At 59.0% G+C, this 16,323-nt stretch overlaps 1 protein-coding gene across 1 annotated transcript; it reads right to left on the bottom strand.

Moving 5' to 3' along the window:
* Positions 1-275: 275 nt before the first annotated feature.
* Positions 276-15,220, bottom strand: Slc6a1 (solute carrier family 6 member 1). The gene is made up of 15 exons (XM_048355044.1): positions 15,114-15,220; positions 13,690-14,019; positions 13,003-13,134; positions 12,736-12,836; positions 11,399-11,508; positions 9,977-10,109; positions 7,257-7,391; positions 7,024-7,127; positions 6,609-6,733; positions 6,000-6,112; positions 5,530-5,661; positions 4,218-4,320; positions 3,186-3,286; positions 2,757-2,924; positions 276-2,377 (listed from the first exon to the last, which is right to left on the bottom strand). Exons 2-15 carry the CDS (start codon positions 13,925-13,927, stop codon positions 2,270-2,272), a joined length of 1,803 nt encoding a protein of 600 aa, XP_048211001.1. The 5' UTR covers positions 13,928-14,019; positions 15,114-15,220; the 3' UTR covers positions 276-2,269.
* Positions 15,221-16,323: the final 1,103 nt, after the last annotated feature.

Here is a 16,323-nt window from a genome sequence, read left to right as displayed (position 1 = left end):
TCCGTGAGACTCTTAGCTCCAATCACACACACACACACACACACACACACACACGTGCGCGCACACACACGCACCACGCAGGAAGGTGTGGCTCAAGTGATGGAGTACCATCCTGAAACAAAAAAACAAGCTAAGGCATAATAGTGCCTAGGCCCTGATTTCAAGCCCCAGGACTGGCACAAAGGAGGAAACAAATGCTGAAGGTCTGTGTTTGCGTGTCATAGAACCTTTATTATGTTTCCTCTAAATTCTTAGGAACTTACATAACACCCGTGCTCTAGTTATAACACCATTTATAGACATTTAAAATGCATCTTCATTTATAAATATTTTACATTTGGTCCATAGAACAGATATTTTACTAAATAATATTGTGATTTTTTTTTAAAACAGGCTCTGTATATAGTTTGAATATGCATATATTACATATACTTTTTATATAGAGATAAATTTACTTGGTGTTCTGAGAATAAATCCTTATTGCAAAAAGAAAAAAAAAGCATATAATGATAATACAATATCTTTTCCCCCCCGGGGTAAATACTAAAAAAAAAAAAAGTTACACATATTCACAGTTCTTAACAGTAATTGTACGGACACTTAATATTGTGCTCTAGAAGGTAAGTTTGGATGGAAATCAATTAGGGGATTTCTTGCCAAACATTTCAGAGTTGCTTACAGACATAAATATGCTGCATTTGTGTTAGAAAGACTTGGCTTCAAGACTTGAACACACAGAGCAAGTGAGAAGTCTCCTTGCCCTTATTCTAAGTAATTCAGACACAGGTGGGGCTGGAGCCATGACATACAGTGTAAGGTCCTGCCACTGTAAACCCTAGAACCTAACAATACCTATGCACTTGGACCACAGTTTCGCCACTGGGCACCGGGGATGACTTAGCAAGGAGACTACTGTACAGACGGCCACAGGAAAGAGGGTGTGGGTGCCTACGTGATACCACACGCGAGGATGGATGTGCGGTTCTATGTGCATATGTGTTTTTATTCTCTACAATAATGTGCTTAATATTCTCAGGGTAATACCCTATTGCAAGAACAGCTATGCTGGTCACTTTTCAGATGAGAACAACAACAAGAGATTAAAAAAAACAAAACCCACAGTCACAGTTATTCACCATAGTTATTAAGGATTAGTCATAGAACAAGAGTTTATGAGCTACAGGGCTAAGGAACTACCGGGCAGGACACAGGCTTTGCTACGGGAACCCTCCTCTCAGCCAATGAGAAAGGCCGAGCTTGGAGCCCAATTCCAGAAAGCAACAAGGAACGCCGGGTGGGCCAGGTGCACCCTGGGTAGCACAGCAAGGTGCAGGGCGGGGCGGGGCGGGGTCTCTGGTTTCACACTGGCTCCTCAACGGGTGGGTGGATTTGAGTGGCAGCCAGGGATCCCGGAGACCGGTGGGGGAGACAGCAGCAGGAAGGGGTGGCAGTGTGTCATATTGAAGAGGGAAACCGAGGGGCAGGCAGACCCCTCCTGGCCCAGACCCTTTACCCTGGCTTTCCTGTGAGGGGTTCTGTGCTCTATGAACTGGGGGGTAGCTCAGGGAAACGGGACCTGCCGGGGTCAGGTCCCGAGGAATGGTCACCGAAAGAGTTGTGCTTGTAGCTCTATCCTAGCCAGCAGAGCCCTTGTGGACCGGAGGCCGGGCCAGGTCCCATCAGAAGGCCAGCGGGCAGCCATCTCTGGGGGACAGAGACAGGAAGACTCTGCCCAGACAACTGAGGTCTCTGGGGTGGTTTTGTCAAGCTGCCTTGGGAAGGAGAAGATAAGAAACTGGAATAGCAGAGCCCCACTGGCTCCCTGCTGCTTCAAGGGGCGCCTGGCTGCAGGCTCCACCTAAGAAAGGACCTTGCCCTGCCGCCAGAGCCGCCCCCCGGGCTCCTGGCGACCGGCAACGGCCCAGCTAACAGTCAGATCTGGCGGGAAGAGAACAGTCAGGAAGGAAGAAAAGCCAGGCGTGTGTGGCCTTCCTGGGCCACAGTCACTGGCAGGATAGAAATGAGCAAGGGTGGCGGCTGGGAGCGGCCACGGACCGCTCAGGGCCCGTGAGAAGGTCACGCAGCCTGCTGGAAGCCGCCCGCTGTACAGCCAGGGCTGGGCTGCCCGACCCACCTCCCCTCTCTGCCTGGTGATGGTGTCTGGACCCGCCACTTGAGGTAGTGGAGACAGGGTATCTTCAGTGGTCAAGTGGTGGCCAGTGCGGCTGGGCGGGGTGGCAGCCCGGGGTCGGTGAACGGCCCTGCACCCCTAGATGTAAGCCTCCTTGCTGGCTGAGCTGCCGCCCGCCTGGGGCTGCTCGGGACCGTTCTCGGGGCGCACGATGTCTTCGCTGGGCTGGATCATGACCTGGAGGCGCTGGGGGGGGGTGGCGGGGGAAGGGACAGGCAAGGTCCTTAGACAGCCAGGTCCTGCGGGCCCGCCATTACACCCATCCCCTGCCACCGCCGTGTCCTGCAGACCCCTCCCCGACTTCCCACCCCCACCTGCTGCCAGTCAGCACCCGGCAGTGACCCCTGACCAGCCCCCCCACCCCCGACAGCCTCCCAGGAGCAGGGCTTCCTCCTCCCTGCCCCCCCCCTAGGAGCACTCTTTCTGCCTCAGTTTACCTCCAGTCCTCTCCTTAGTGACCCCTCTTCAGTCTATGCAGGACTGTTTGCTTGGCTCAGCCCGGGTCGCCTCTCACACTCGCCGGGGGGGGGGGGGGGGGGGGGGAGGGGAGGGGAGCAGCACTCACCTGCTTCAGCGAGCCCTTCAGGGTGAGGAACATGTAGGCCATGTAGCCGGGGATGAGGACCATGGAGGACAGGGCCATGAGCCAGCCCACGCCCTGGCCCCACTTGGGGAACACGTAGCTCCCCATGGTGAGAGGCGTCATCTGCACGGCGCTGAAGAGGAACACGCCCTGGGGGCCGGAGGAAGGAAGAGGAGGAGGAAGGAAGAGGTCAGCCACCCAGACGGGCCCGGCAAAGCCCCTCCCACACCTCGAGGCCAGCGAGCCTCCGTCCCTGAGCAGAGCCCTCGCTTGCGGACACCGCCTGCGTGTGACGGAGGAGCCGCCTGAGTCCCGAATCCCGCCACGAGCCAGGCGAGCCAGGCTTCAGTACAGGGGCCCCGCAGACGAGGGACACGCGCGGTGATCACCCTGGCCACGCCCCGTCCTTACCGCCACGATGATGGGGGTGAAGAAGGACCAGCACAGCTTCCACCAGATGCAGGGCCTGGAGCCAACCATCTCCTGGATGTTGTCATAGAACCGGTTGACACCTGGGACATTGGGGCAAGAGCGGGAGGAAGGCTGAGCTGTGGGGACGGTGCGTTCAGAGCCCGGCTCTACCGCAGCCCCCGGGCCGCCACCAGCGGGCCCCCTCACTTCCTGGGAGCCCCACACTGCAATGTGGGACCCGTGCTGTGGAAACTGAACTATTTGCCAATGGCCGATTCCCCTCGGTGGGAAGAACACGTACACATTGCGTCCCCTCTCCAACGTTCCTCCCACGGGTCCCTGGTCCCGGCCATGCCTCTGGCAGCCCGCCCCAATGCTCCGTCACCGAGAGACACTGCTGAGGACTGCAAACCTCACACAGCAGAACGCCACTAAGCCCACGGGGTGGCTTAGAGCTCGGCTCACAGGCCAAGCCACCGAGGACCCGGGCCAGTCAGTGGGAAGAAGGGAGAGTGACGGGGAGCAGATGTAGCAGCATGGAGGAGCCAGAGACCACCCCATCTCTCTCCCGGGGCATTCCATCTTGCTGCCATCCCCAAGAGTGCCGGGAAGCAGGCCCAGGAGATGGCGGCTGGCTACGGAAAGAAACAAAGGAAATCCACTTCCCTCGCTGCTAAGCCTGAGGGACTGCGTCCTTGGATTGACGGCTGGCATTAGGAGACATAAACTTCCGTCTTTGTTTATCCGTTGGATATCCTTTTTTATCCAGATAAAAATGTCAAACAAACCTTTTTCTTTTTAATCTCCAAACTGGCCCAAAATTCTAGCTTCTATTTTTTAATGGATGTAATTAAGTGTTCTTGTATATTCGAAATGCAGGGCTTCTGTGGGAGGCTTATGGGAGGCTGAAGATGACAGTTGTAGTTGTTGAATGAAGATGGAAGGAGGGAGGGAGGGAGGGAGGGAGGGAGGGAGGGAGGGAGGGAGGGAGGGAGGGAGGGAGGAAAGGAAAGAAAATGAGGAAACACTCACCATAAAACCAGGAAATGGAGACACACTCGAAGAACACAAGGAACAGCAGGCTCATGCCACTGGCGGAGTAGTAATCGAAAAGTTTGAAGACATAGATGCCCCCCTGAAAGAGCAAAGGAAGATGAGTGCCACCCCACCCCGTACCTAAGGGAAGGCGCTCAGCTTGGGAGCCTGGAGAGGCTACACGACAGCAAGAAAACCTGGGGGCAGACTGCAGGAAGCACTGGGCATGACCAGATGTGGGTATTCACTGTCTGGGAGTTGGGAAGAAAACGTCCAGGTTATACAACAAGGAATGTGCTGGATGTGCCCCTCCCATGCCTGAAACCTTCCCGGGCTTACGTAAGAACGATCTCTCGCAGATACCAATTCAAATCGAAGCGCAGGTCCTCCATGGACTGGTTACACACACACACACACACACACACACACACACACACACACACACACCGCCCATTTTCTCCCTCCTGTCCCTGCCACACTGGCCTCCTTGCTGTCCTCCAAGCTCCCTGGGCCCACTCTTGCCACAGGGCCTTCACGCCTACTGTGCTTTCTTTCCGGAGATTCCCCGATTCCTCTGCACCGAGGTCGGGATCAACGGTCGCATCCTTAGAGACACCTCTCCTGACCAGCTGTCTGAGGTAGAGTCCCTCCCAGCCCTGCCGATCCCAGGGCCCTTTTCCTCATGGACACCGTCTAATCTCTATGTCAGTCTTGCCCACCCACATGCGAGCTCCAAAGACAGCAGACGTGGCAGTGTCCGTCATGTTGAATTGGAAACTGAGGCTCGCACCTGCCTCTTAGCAGGCGTGTATGGATGCACGCAGGCATGAAGGGGTCCTAACTCTGGATCGGGACAAGTCAGACCTAAGGTTCGCTAAGCTCATGGATTTCGGGTCGCTTATATTTATTGTACAGTTTGCCAGACTAGGAATGCCTTGAATGCAGTGAACATATCTCAATTTACACACACACACGCACGCACGCACACACACACACATGCACACACACGGGTTATGATGAAAGGGGTCTATGTGAGCGTCAAAGTCCTGATTCCCGTTTCCCTCTCTGACTCCTCCTCTCTGTGAATCATTCCCAAGCCAGGCCAAGGGGCTGCATGCTGGCGCTTTATCCTCTACTGTCTAGCTCAGCGTCCGTGTCTCCCCCAGCCTGGCTCCCCGGAAACCTCGACAGCTTGCTCACAGGGCTTGGCATGGATGGCGTTCGGGGCAGGGATGGCAGGCGGGTAAGACGGGGCTGAGAGGAGGCCCTGGGCCTGCTCTCGGGCGTGCCGGCGGCCGTGGGGGTCTACCTGAGTGATGTTGGAGAGGCCGATCAGGTAGGAGACGACGCAGACGGCAGCGATGAAGAGCTCCCTGCGGTTGCGGAGGAGTCTGGGGTACTCGTCCACCAGGGCCGTGATGAAGCCTTCCACAGTGCAGAACTCGAGAGAGGCGGGAGCCGAGGTCAGCCGCCCGCCGCTGCTCCCAGCCCACCCCCAGCCTCCCTCCGTACAGCAAGACAAGGAGCCTGCCCCGGAAGCCAGTGGGTCCCGCCACTGGCTCGCTGCGTGGCCTCGGGACAGGTCCCCCTCTTGGGGCATCGGCTTCCCCTTCAGGAGCGTGGGGGCATTGGCTTCCTGACGTCTCACGGAGTGACACCGTCCCCAAGTCTGGATTTCTTGGTCATTTTCATGGGGCTCTGGGAGTGCTCCCCTCTCCCCACTCCTAGACCGGGGGAGGCTGCAGTCCCCGGCCCGAGGCGCAGGGGTGGGGGACTCACCTGGCTGTCGATCCCCAACATGAGCAGCATGGAGAAGAACAGGATGGCCCACAGAGGAGAGATGGGCAGCTGGGTCACCGCCTCTGGGTACGCCAGGAAGGCCAGCCCGGGGCCTGGGGCAGGGCGGGGGTAAGGCAGAAGAAAAGGCAGAGTGGGGTGACGCGCCGCCACAGCACCGCCGCCTCCCCAGACTTAGCCCAGCTTGTCTTCCTGGCAGCCTGTCAGCTTTAAGGCAGCCGTGGGGGGCCGGAGGCTACGGTGGGTGTACCCGAGGGAAGAGAGCCATCCAAGAACGGGGGCCACTGTGCCCCAGAGGGGCCCCCGGTGGCCTGGCCAGGCGCGGAGACACAGGAGGCAGGAGGGGAGGCTTGCTGAGCGGCCCGGCCCGGGCATGGGCTGTGCCCTGAGCCAGGGAGCACGGGGTATGGGGGAGGCCGGGGGGGGAGGGGGTCTTTGTAGCAGGTAGGTGACCACGGCCTGGCTGGGCCCAAGCGGATGGTCTCCAGGACAGACCCCGAGGCCGGCGTGCCAGGCCCTCTCCTCCTCGGGAGCCCATCCCACGCCACGCGTGTGTGCGTGTGCGTAGGCGTGCCCGTGCGCGGTGCTGACCTGAAGCAGCCACGTCGGCGATGGACCTCTTGGTGACGTGGGCCATGAAGCCCACGATGGAGAAGATGACGAATCCCGCAAACATGCTCGTGCAGGAGTTGATGCAGCAGACGATGATGGAGTCCCTGGAGGGGGGGGGGGGGGGGCGGGGTCAGTCAGGGGAGGGAGGGGCTGGGAGTGTGGTCACTAAGGAGTAGGCGGGCCCCAGAGGGGGAGGTCCCAAGCCAGCTGGGGAGGGCGGAGCCAGGAGGGGGGGGGGAGAGGGGGTTCAGGGAGAGGCGGGTGACCAAGGCCAGCGCCGGGCCTTCAAGCCGGTGATCTCCAGGGCATGGTGGGGGGGGGGGTGTGTGTGTGCTATGGGTGTGGCCACCAATAGGCGTGGCCAGGGCCCAGGCACTCCCGGGCCCTCTGGTACCTGTAGACGTTGTTGTGGAAGGAGTTGTAGCTCCCCAGCGCGATCAGGGACCCGAGGCCCAGCCCGTAGGAGAAGAAGATCTGGGTGGCTGCGTCCAGCCACACCTGGCCAGGATGATACTCGTGGGTAAGCGCAATCACCGGGGCAGCCCCAGCCCCCCCACCCCCACCCCCCACCCCCCGCGGTGCCCACGGGCAGGTAGGAGCACAGGCCCGGGGCTGGGGAGCCCGCACCTCGGAGTCGGACAGCTTGCGGAAGTTGGGCGTGATGTAGAAGAGGATGCCCTCCTTGGCGCCGGGCAGCGTCACTCCGCGGAAGAACAGGACGATGAGCATGACGTAGGGGTACGTGGCGGAGAAGTAGACCACCTGGGAGGAGAGTGGGGAGGGGTGGCGCCTCTGCCAGCACCCGGCACCCCACCTTCGCCCACCCCAGGACCTGTTAGGCTCCAGGCTTGGGGCCCACGCCGCCAGGAAGCCCTCCCGGATTCCGGGGCTGAGGCCCCTCCAGACCAGCCGGCTCGAAGCCTGGCCGTCTCCTCGCTCGTTTCTAAGTTTCTTCATGATCCAGGTAATGCACGTAGCGATGGGAGGATGTTCAATTCCTCCCACAGCCCCTAGAAGTTACACAAGAGCCAGGGCTCCTGTCGATCCCGGAGACCTAGATCAAAGGGTAGCGCACCCGGTGTTTGTCTGGCAGCCATAAGCCCACGAAGGTTTAACATTTCAGGGCTCCTCCTCTACGCCGTCTGGCCATGCTTCTTGCAAAAGGAGGCTCACAACACTAGGTTACATTTTCACACGCGATGTACCAAGCTAAAATGGTGATGTGCCGGCATGCAGCCTTGAACTCAGGGCCTGAGAACTGTCTTTTAGCTATTTTTGCCCAAGGCTGGCACTCTACCAGCTGAGCCACAGCTCCACTTCTGGCTTTTTGGTGGTTACTGGAGACAACCACCTCATGGACTTTGTCACCTGGCTTCAAACTTCAGTCTTCAGATCTCAGCCTCCTGAGTAGCTAAGATTACAGGCATGAGCTGCCAGTGCCCCAGTAGCTACATAGTTTTGTTTCTATCTATTTTGCCTAAACATTGTTTCACAGTTTCAGGAACAATGTGGCTCTTAATTATAGATCCAGAACCACCACCCGTTTATACCTCCTCCACTTTTAAGTGACGCTAAATACCACATGGAACACTTCTGTATATAAATCTCTAGCTACAAGATCGTTATATTACCCTTGGGGGGAAGTTCTAGCAGTGGAACTCCAGAGTGAGAAGAAATAAACTTGCTCGTGTCACCTGATTGCCTCTGGCAATGGAACCCCTCCAGCACCGCAGGGTAGCTTCCTTGTATGCTCAAACCGGTGTCTCATTCCTGTCTGTTGAGAGTCATGTGACTGGTGCTACGCAAAGCTGCCGCTCTCTGCTCATTTACGGCTGAATGATGTTCAAGCTCGGTGACCCTTGCTATCATAGTCTGATGTGACCCCATTTGCTAGACAGCTTGAGTCGCTCTCTGAATTAGTGTTTCTCCTCGGCTGGTCTCTAAGACCCTTGGGGGTTAGAAAGCCAGGCACCAGCCTACAGGAAACCCTCTGTACTAGGAACTATAAAAAGGGGATTCAAAATCAACCACATGCCAGGCACTGGTGGTTTATAATCCTAGCTACTCAGGAGCTGAGATCTGAGGATCATATATAGGTGAAGCCAGCTTGGGCGGGAAAGTCTGAGACTTAACCACCCAAAAGCCAGAAGTGAGCTGTGGCTCAAGCAGGAGAGTGCTACTCTTGAGTGAAAAAAGCTAAGGAAGGGATAGGCCCAGGCCCTGAGTTCAAGCCCCAGTACTGTCATGCGTGCACACACCCATACGTACATTACCTATGTGTTATCTATAGGCTGTGTGACTCTGGGTTAATGTCTTACATTCTCTGAGCCTCACTATCTCTTGTTTGGCAGACTGCTGCCCAGAAAGGCTGGTTGTGTGGAGGACATCAACATGCTTATTAGATGTTGCCTGTCTTGTTCTTCTGTGTTCATCTGGCATCCAGGCAGATAGTAAGTGCTTAATAAACACTGGCTTGCTGATGGGTAGGTTGGCACCCTCCAAAAGATGCAGTGAGGGGACGGGTCCTACTTCCTGTCCCCAAGTGCTCAGTCTCCTATGTAGAGGAGCTCTAGGTATCACCCCGGGATGCTGGTGCTACGTGCTAGGTGCTACCATGGGTGCAGTACCCCTCTGCTCCCTACTCCTAGACAGATGTGTTCTGATATTGGGCCTGGGGCTGAGTCACGGGGGGGGGGGGCGCAGTCCCCTCCCAACACAAAGCAGTTCCAGTGGCACCGCCCACGGCCCTGTGTGCAACTGGTGTAAAGTTCTGTCTTGTTCTTCCGGAAGCCCGTGGAAGCCCAGACTCCCTGCCGCCAGCCCTGCTCAGCGGCACACCCGCCTCTAGCCTGGACTTGCTCTAACACCTCCATGCACGCAGCCAGGGCTGGGAGTGGCCTGGCGGCTTCGTCCCCAAACTCCGGGCAGGGGCGAAAATGAGAAGTGGGGTGCTGAGTGCAGCTCTGCTCCCCCCTACCTGGACACCACGGCCCGGCATGGCTCGCCACGCGCCACCGTTAACAAACACAAAGATAACAAGCGTGGCCCCGGCCGGGCCCCGTGACGCTCTGCGAAGCCGCCGGCTCCCGGGATTCTCTCCACAGGCTGAAAGGCACGCTCCCCCGCCCCATTTTACAGCGGAGGCTGAGCTTCTGAGGGGCAGCGTCACTCGCCCCAAGTCGCACGGCCGACAGAGCCAGCCAGCTGTCTCGTTCCCACCTTACCGGCAAGGAAACTGAGGCCGAGAGCCGCGGGACCTGCTTAGCTCACAGTGCAGCAGGGCTGGCGGGAGGCAGAGATCCCGTCCCCCGGGGGGGGGGCCCACTGCCCACACCGCCCCCCCCTACCTTCCCAGTCCAGCCGACTCCTTTCCAGATGCAGAAATACACCAGGATCCAGGCGATGGCCAGGGTGATGGCCAGGGGCCAGCGGATCTGGCCCGGCTTGTCCAGCCCGTCCGTCATCTGGTGCATGTTTCTCCTGGGCATGCAGTGGAAGAGGGAGGGCGTCACGGGGAGCCACGGGGAGCCGGAGCGACCGAGGGGGCTCAGGGTGTGGACCGGACCGCCCCCCCCCCCACCACGTCCATTTGCACGCCGGATCCCCAGTCCCCCGGCACACAGGCAGCGCTGAGGGGACGCTTAGGGAGTCGGAGTGCGGCGTGCCGAGAGCGGCCCGCGGGGCGGGCTGCAGTGTTCGCTTGCGAGGGCCCCGCGGTCATTGTCCTAACGCCCGGCCCACACCCCAGTGGCCCAGATCGTCCAGGCTGCTCCCGGGACGTCCCAGCTGCCCAGAACAGCTGCTTTCTGCATGACCAAGAGACGTGGGCAGCGCGAGCCCAGAGCCCCGATCCGCACACCAAGGAGCGTCCCTGAGGACAGAGGCAGGGCGGCCATCGCCGTGGCTATGGCGTGCGTGTGTGTGTGTGTGTGTGTGTGCAGGCGTGTGTGCGCAGGCAGGTGTGCGTGTCCTCCAGGAGACTCTGGATCCCTTGTCATTCGCAGGGATTTCTTCCAGGATGCCTGGCGGCTCCAGGCCCTCACTGGAGCCCAGCACGGGGTTTGCGGAGGGCCTGCATGCCCGCCCTCCCCCCCCCACAACCCCCGCCCGGAGCCTCGGCTCATTCCAGACGACCGAGCACGCCCACCCCGAAGTCAGAGCTCTGCAGGCGCCATCCACTGAGGCGTGGAGGGCGTAATGGCCAGGGGAGCCTCCCCCGGGGCTCAGGGCAGGCTCCCTCTTCTATCTGGGGGTTCCATCTCTGGTTGGCTGAATCCGCACACAGGAGCTGAGCGGGCGGAGGCTGAGGGCAGGCTGGCCCGGGTTTCGGGATGAATCCCAGGGACTCTGGCTTTGGTGTTTGCTTTCATCGGCCCGGCGGAGGCACTCCCTGCCCTTCCCTGCCCTTCCCTGCCCCTGCCCCTGGGCTGTGCGTGCCCCCGCGGCCCACTGGGAATGGGACGGCGCTGGGCCTGGTCCTCTGGCTTCGCACTGAGTTTGACTAACGGAGGCGCAGCAGGCAGAGCACGGAAGAGAGGGATGCTGGGATACGTTCTTCCTGCCGGCCACGGCTCTGTGTCTGGGCTTCACCCCTGGAGGCCACAGCTGGTGCCGACTGGCCCTTGGGGGTCCAGCCCTCAAGGGTGGAGAGGAGCCTCGTCCTCGGTGGCTCCTGTCCTCGGCCTACATCTCTGGGAGCAGTGCTCACCCCGAAGTCCCGCATAGCCGGCCGGCACCTCCCCTGCCCCGGCCCGGCCGCCAGCACTTACTCCCAGAACTCCACCACGGCGCTGGTCATGTTGGTGGTGTTGGCGATGCTGTAGTTGGAGAAGCAGTGGTCTGTGTTCCAGGGGTTGTCGCACTGTTTCCACGGCAGTGTCTGCAAGGAACCGTCAGGCAGATAAACTGTCCGTCTCACACAGAGTCCTCCAGGCCCTCTCGTAGCTGTTAGCCCCCCCCATCCCCTTGCCCAGAGTGCCGGGGGGCAGGCAGCCCTGGGACCCCCACTGTATGGATCAGAGGTCGCCAACTCCCTTGAGATGACACAGCAGGGAGGCCCAGGCTGAGATTTGAGCCTCAGCCTGCGCTCGGTGGGAACCAGCCTCCCGGGCCACTCCATCGGGGCTCCTGTCCACAGGGCCACGGCCCAGCTCTGGGAGCTTGATCAGAGACCTGTCCAGAGAGGACTGGGCAAACAGCAGGCTCCATGCCGGGCACCGCTCAATGCTTTTTACGGACACCCCGCTCCTTACGCCGCGCAGGGCCCTGTGGAGGAGGCCCCCCTCTCGTTCTCTTCCCTTCCTCTGTGATTAAACACACACCACAGGCATTTGCCACCTCAGTCAGTGCACCGCTCGGCAGGATTCGTGTATCTGTAAGGATCTGTAGTCTACCACGCGACCGTCATCGCTTTCGACCTCCCAACCGGCCCGTCTTCCCAAGCTGAAACTCCGTCCCCATTAAACCCCAACTCCCCCTTCCCGCTCCCCGCCCAGCATCCACCAAGCTACCTGCCTGTATCCCTGCATCTGACCGTTGGGCCAACCCCAGACGAGCCAGATCAGGCTGCACCTCCACGACTGCGTTTCCCCCGCCGCCACCCCCCCCCCACCACGGTCTGCAAGGCTCATCCACGCGGCCGTTTCCTTCCCCCCTCTAAGGCTGAGTGGTATTCCACGGTACACCTACACCGCAGTGTGTGTACTCGGCGTGGAGGGAACGCTGCCATTAGCAGGCAGATGCAGACCTCTTTCTGAAACCCTGCTTCCTATTTGAGGGGGACGAAGGGGACGTTCATTCACCCTGAAGTGGAACTGGGGGGGGATCATGTGGTGATTCCCCTTTCTTTACTTTCTTTTGAAGAACTGAGGTGAATGGCACAGCCATACTCGCCGAGGGTTGGGCCTTACTACTGAAGTTGCAGAGAGATATTCGTCAGGATTTGAACCCAGCCCCTCCAACAGGGCTAAGGATGCCCGGATGCAGAGCGTCCTGAGGGTTAGCCCCGCCCCCCGCCCTCCCCCCCAAAGTGCCCAGCCAGGGCAGGCGTTCCCAGCACAGCGCAGCCAGCGTTGTGGGGAGGCAGCCCCGGTCCCCCGGCACTCACGGTGGTGAAGGAGTTGTACAGGTAGTAGATGGCCCAGGAGATGATGACGATGTAGTAGATGTTCAGCCAGAAGGACAGCACCGCGGCAGCGAGGCCCACGCCTGCGCAGAACACACAACTCCAGTTCCGTGCGGCCTCGGGCGGGGGGGGGGGCCTACCAGGTACGGAGGACCGAAACGGAGAGGGGCACCCCCCGCCCCCCGCCCCCCACCCCCGGCTGGGACGGGTCAGCCTGCTGCTCCACCCCGGGCCCTGCCCCGCACTCACCCTTGAACATGGGGGCCAGCTTCCACACGCCCAGGCCCCCGATGGACGTGTACTGACCCAGGGAGCACTCGAGCAGGAAGAGCGGGACGCCCGCGAAGATGAGCGTCAGGAAGTAGGGGATCAGAAAGGCCCCTGTGAGAGGGGACACGGCCGACGCTTTGGAGACACTCCTGACAATTGGGGGGGGGGACCCCTGGGGTTTCCTATGCCCTGGCCCCTGTGGGGGGGGGTGGTGGAAATGAGCCCTCGGCTCTGTGCCGGAGAAGCGGGCAACCCACTGGCTTCACTGGTGTATCTGTCTTTAGAAAATGTGTGTGCGCATGTGTGTGCGTGCGTACACGCATGCGCGTGCACCCACGCTAGGGCTTGAATCAGAGGTCTGGCTGCTGTCCCTTAGCTTTTTTTACTATCCTACTTGATCCACACCTCCACTTCCAGCTTTTAGGCAGCTCAAACAGAAGAGTCTCGAGGACTCTCCTGCTCGGATTGGCTTCCAACCTCGGTCCTCAGCTCTCAGCTTCCTGAGTAGCTAGGATGACAGGCGCGAGCCGCCGGTGGGTGCCTGGCAGGCAGGGAATCTCAAAGAAGGGGACCCGATCTCTAAAACACTCCCCGTCTCCCCTAGAGCTGCAGCGGGTGTGTCAGGAGGACTCTCTCTGTGGGGGCCAATCCCCTGCTACCACCTACCACCACCGTTCTTCCCGCAGAGATAGGGGAACCTCCAGACGTTGCCCAGGCCGATGGCGTAACCCACGCAGGACATGAGGAAGTCGAAGCGGCCCTTCCACGTGTCCCGGTCAGGGAGGTCCCCGGCCTTCTTCTGCACCTTCACCACCAGGGTCTTGGGTTTGTCGCTGGCCACGGGGGCCTCGCTGACCTCTGTGGAGATCTGCCCATCGGCCACCTTGCTGCTGTTGGCGGCCATGTCTCGGAGCTTGGATGCGGGGGGCCTGGCAGATGCACGCGAGATGTCAGCTCCTGTCCACGTGGACAACAGGTTTGCGGCCCAAGGTCTCCCTGGGAAGACAGAATGGGTCCCAGGCTAAGGAGAGACAGTAAGGCAGTGACGCCCAGACCGGTGGTAGCTCCCTGTGGTCTTCTCCAAGGCCTCTTCTCTCCGCCCAGCCCCACTCGGGATAGAGGGCAAAGGCAGTGCAGCCTGCCGCTGTCTTTCAGCCTAGCTCCAGCCCTGGCCTCTTGTGTCCTTCATCTTCCTACACGTCCTGCAGACCGGAGGACCCTGCAGCCACCAACCCTCCAGACAGAAACACTGCCGATCTCATTCACGGTCAGGCCTCGGCCAGGAGACACAGCTCACCCGAGGCCCTAACCACCGGGGCCAGGACACACCAGGCAGGGGCTCGGGCTGGGGTTTGGGAGAGGTGTCCTGACTGCAGAGGGCGGAGCTCCGGGGTCACAAGCTCTGGTTACAATCAGCTTTGCCACTTCGGAGCTGTGGGACTGTTCGGAGCTGAACGTTTCAAGTTCTTAGCTGCCCTCCCCAGGGCTTATGGTTAGTCTCATCTGTGCTGCTGCTGGGGCTTGAACTCAGGGCCTGGGTGCTGACCCTTCCTTAGCTTTTTGTGTTCAAAGCAGGCACTCTACCACTTGAGTCATGCCTGCACTTCTGATTTGGTGAACTGGATAAGAATATTGTGTACTTTCCTGGCCCTGGCTACCTTTAAACGGTGATCCTCAGATCTCAGCCTCCAGAGTCGCTAGGATCACAGGGGTGAGCCGCTGGCACCCAGCTTTCCTGTCTCTTAAAAGGCTAACAGTATATCCCTTGTTGGATAGGAAGTCCCGAGTTCCTGGCTGAGGCAGGGCTTTTGGCTTTCATGGCCACGTTGGGCTCTTGGCCACGCCCAGACATTCCACCTACACTCTGTCTGTGTGGCCTCTAGTTACAGAGGCAGCATACCTGATGCAGGGTATGAAACCGACTTCGCACGAGTCCCGGGTTCACATCCCCTACCTGCCTTTCATCAACCAAGTGCTAGCACTTAGTACCACCACTCAATGCTCTTAGTAAGTACTGTTCCTCCCTGGCTTGCAGAGTCACGGCTGTGGGAACTAACAGCGGGAACTCCCGGAGTACTTGCGGGCCTTACCTGGTGAGGCTCAGTGGCAGGTCGGCTCTGGAAGGCTCGCCGGCAGCCCCTGGCTGAGAGCCTGCAAGGCAGAGACAGAGGAGGGGTAGGAAGGTGAACAGAATTGCCCAGTGGAAAGGTGGCAGGGTACAGGGAGCCGCCACGCGTCCGGGCTGTGTGTGTGTGACCGCAGAGCGTCCCAGGCAAGGTGCCCCAAGCGAGTCCATGCGGCACGGTGCTGGCCCTGGGTGCTGGAACATGCGGGAGGAGCCCCTACCCTGGGCAACGGGAAGGTGGGCATGGGTTCGACATGAGGAGGAAGGGCCATGATTCTATCAGAGGAAAAAATAAGGCCAACAGGGGGCGCTGCAGCCTCAGGGCTGCACAGGAAGCCAGCGAAAGCAGTCGTGTGTGTGTGTGTGTGTGTGTGTGTGTGTGAACACACACGAGCCCTGGGTCCTGGGGCTTGAGCTCAGGGCCTGGACACTGTCCCTTGGCTATTTCCCTCAAGGCTGGCGCTCTATCACTAGAGCCACAGCTCTACTTCCGGATTTTTTGGTGTTAATTGGAGATAAGAGTCTGACTTTCCTGCCTGGTCTGGCTTTGAACTGTGATCCTCAGATCTCAGTCTCCTGAGTATTTAGAATGACAGGTGTGAGCCACCGGTGCCCAGTGAGTTTTTTTTTTTTCTTTTAATGGACAATACATATAAAGTTTAATCTAGCTAGTATTTTTCTCCATCCTCCAACCAAACTTAAAGAAACGTCACACAAGTTCGTGTAAGAACATAGGAAAGGACATTGCAGTTTTCTTGTGTTTTTTTTTTTTTTTTTTTTGGAGGAAAGCAGGTAGTGAAGTAGTTTGGTTTTCCTGAATGATTCCGTTTTTGTCTCCACCCTCAAATCTGTTCATTAAGAATAAAACTTCCACAAACCCCAACGAAATAGCTCACAATGAACGGACAAAACCAACGATGTCCACGGGGATTTGCCCGTCTGTGGGTTTTGGGTTTCCTCGTTCTTTTGATTTCTCCAATGTTCTTCAGCTGTTTCTTCATACAACGGCATGAAATAGACCTATGGAACCCTCAGGACCGATGGGCACGGGCGAAGCGAGCGCGGCGGTGTGGCTTATGATTCATAGACAGCTGAGCTCGAGCGATGTCTGCGTGGCCCGGCCCCTGCCCCGCACCGGCTCCTCCGCTCGCTCGCTCCCCAGAGCCCCTCACGTG

The sequence above is a fragment of the Perognathus longimembris genome, chromosome 10 (genome assembly GCF_023159225.1).
Source record: "Perognathus longimembris pacificus isolate PPM17 chromosome 10, ASM2315922v1, whole genome shotgun sequence".
NCBI classification, from domain to species: domain Eukaryota; kingdom Metazoa; phylum Chordata; class Mammalia; order Rodentia; family Heteromyidae; genus Perognathus; species Perognathus longimembris.
This window is presented reverse-complemented; position numbering and strand designations above follow the sequence as displayed.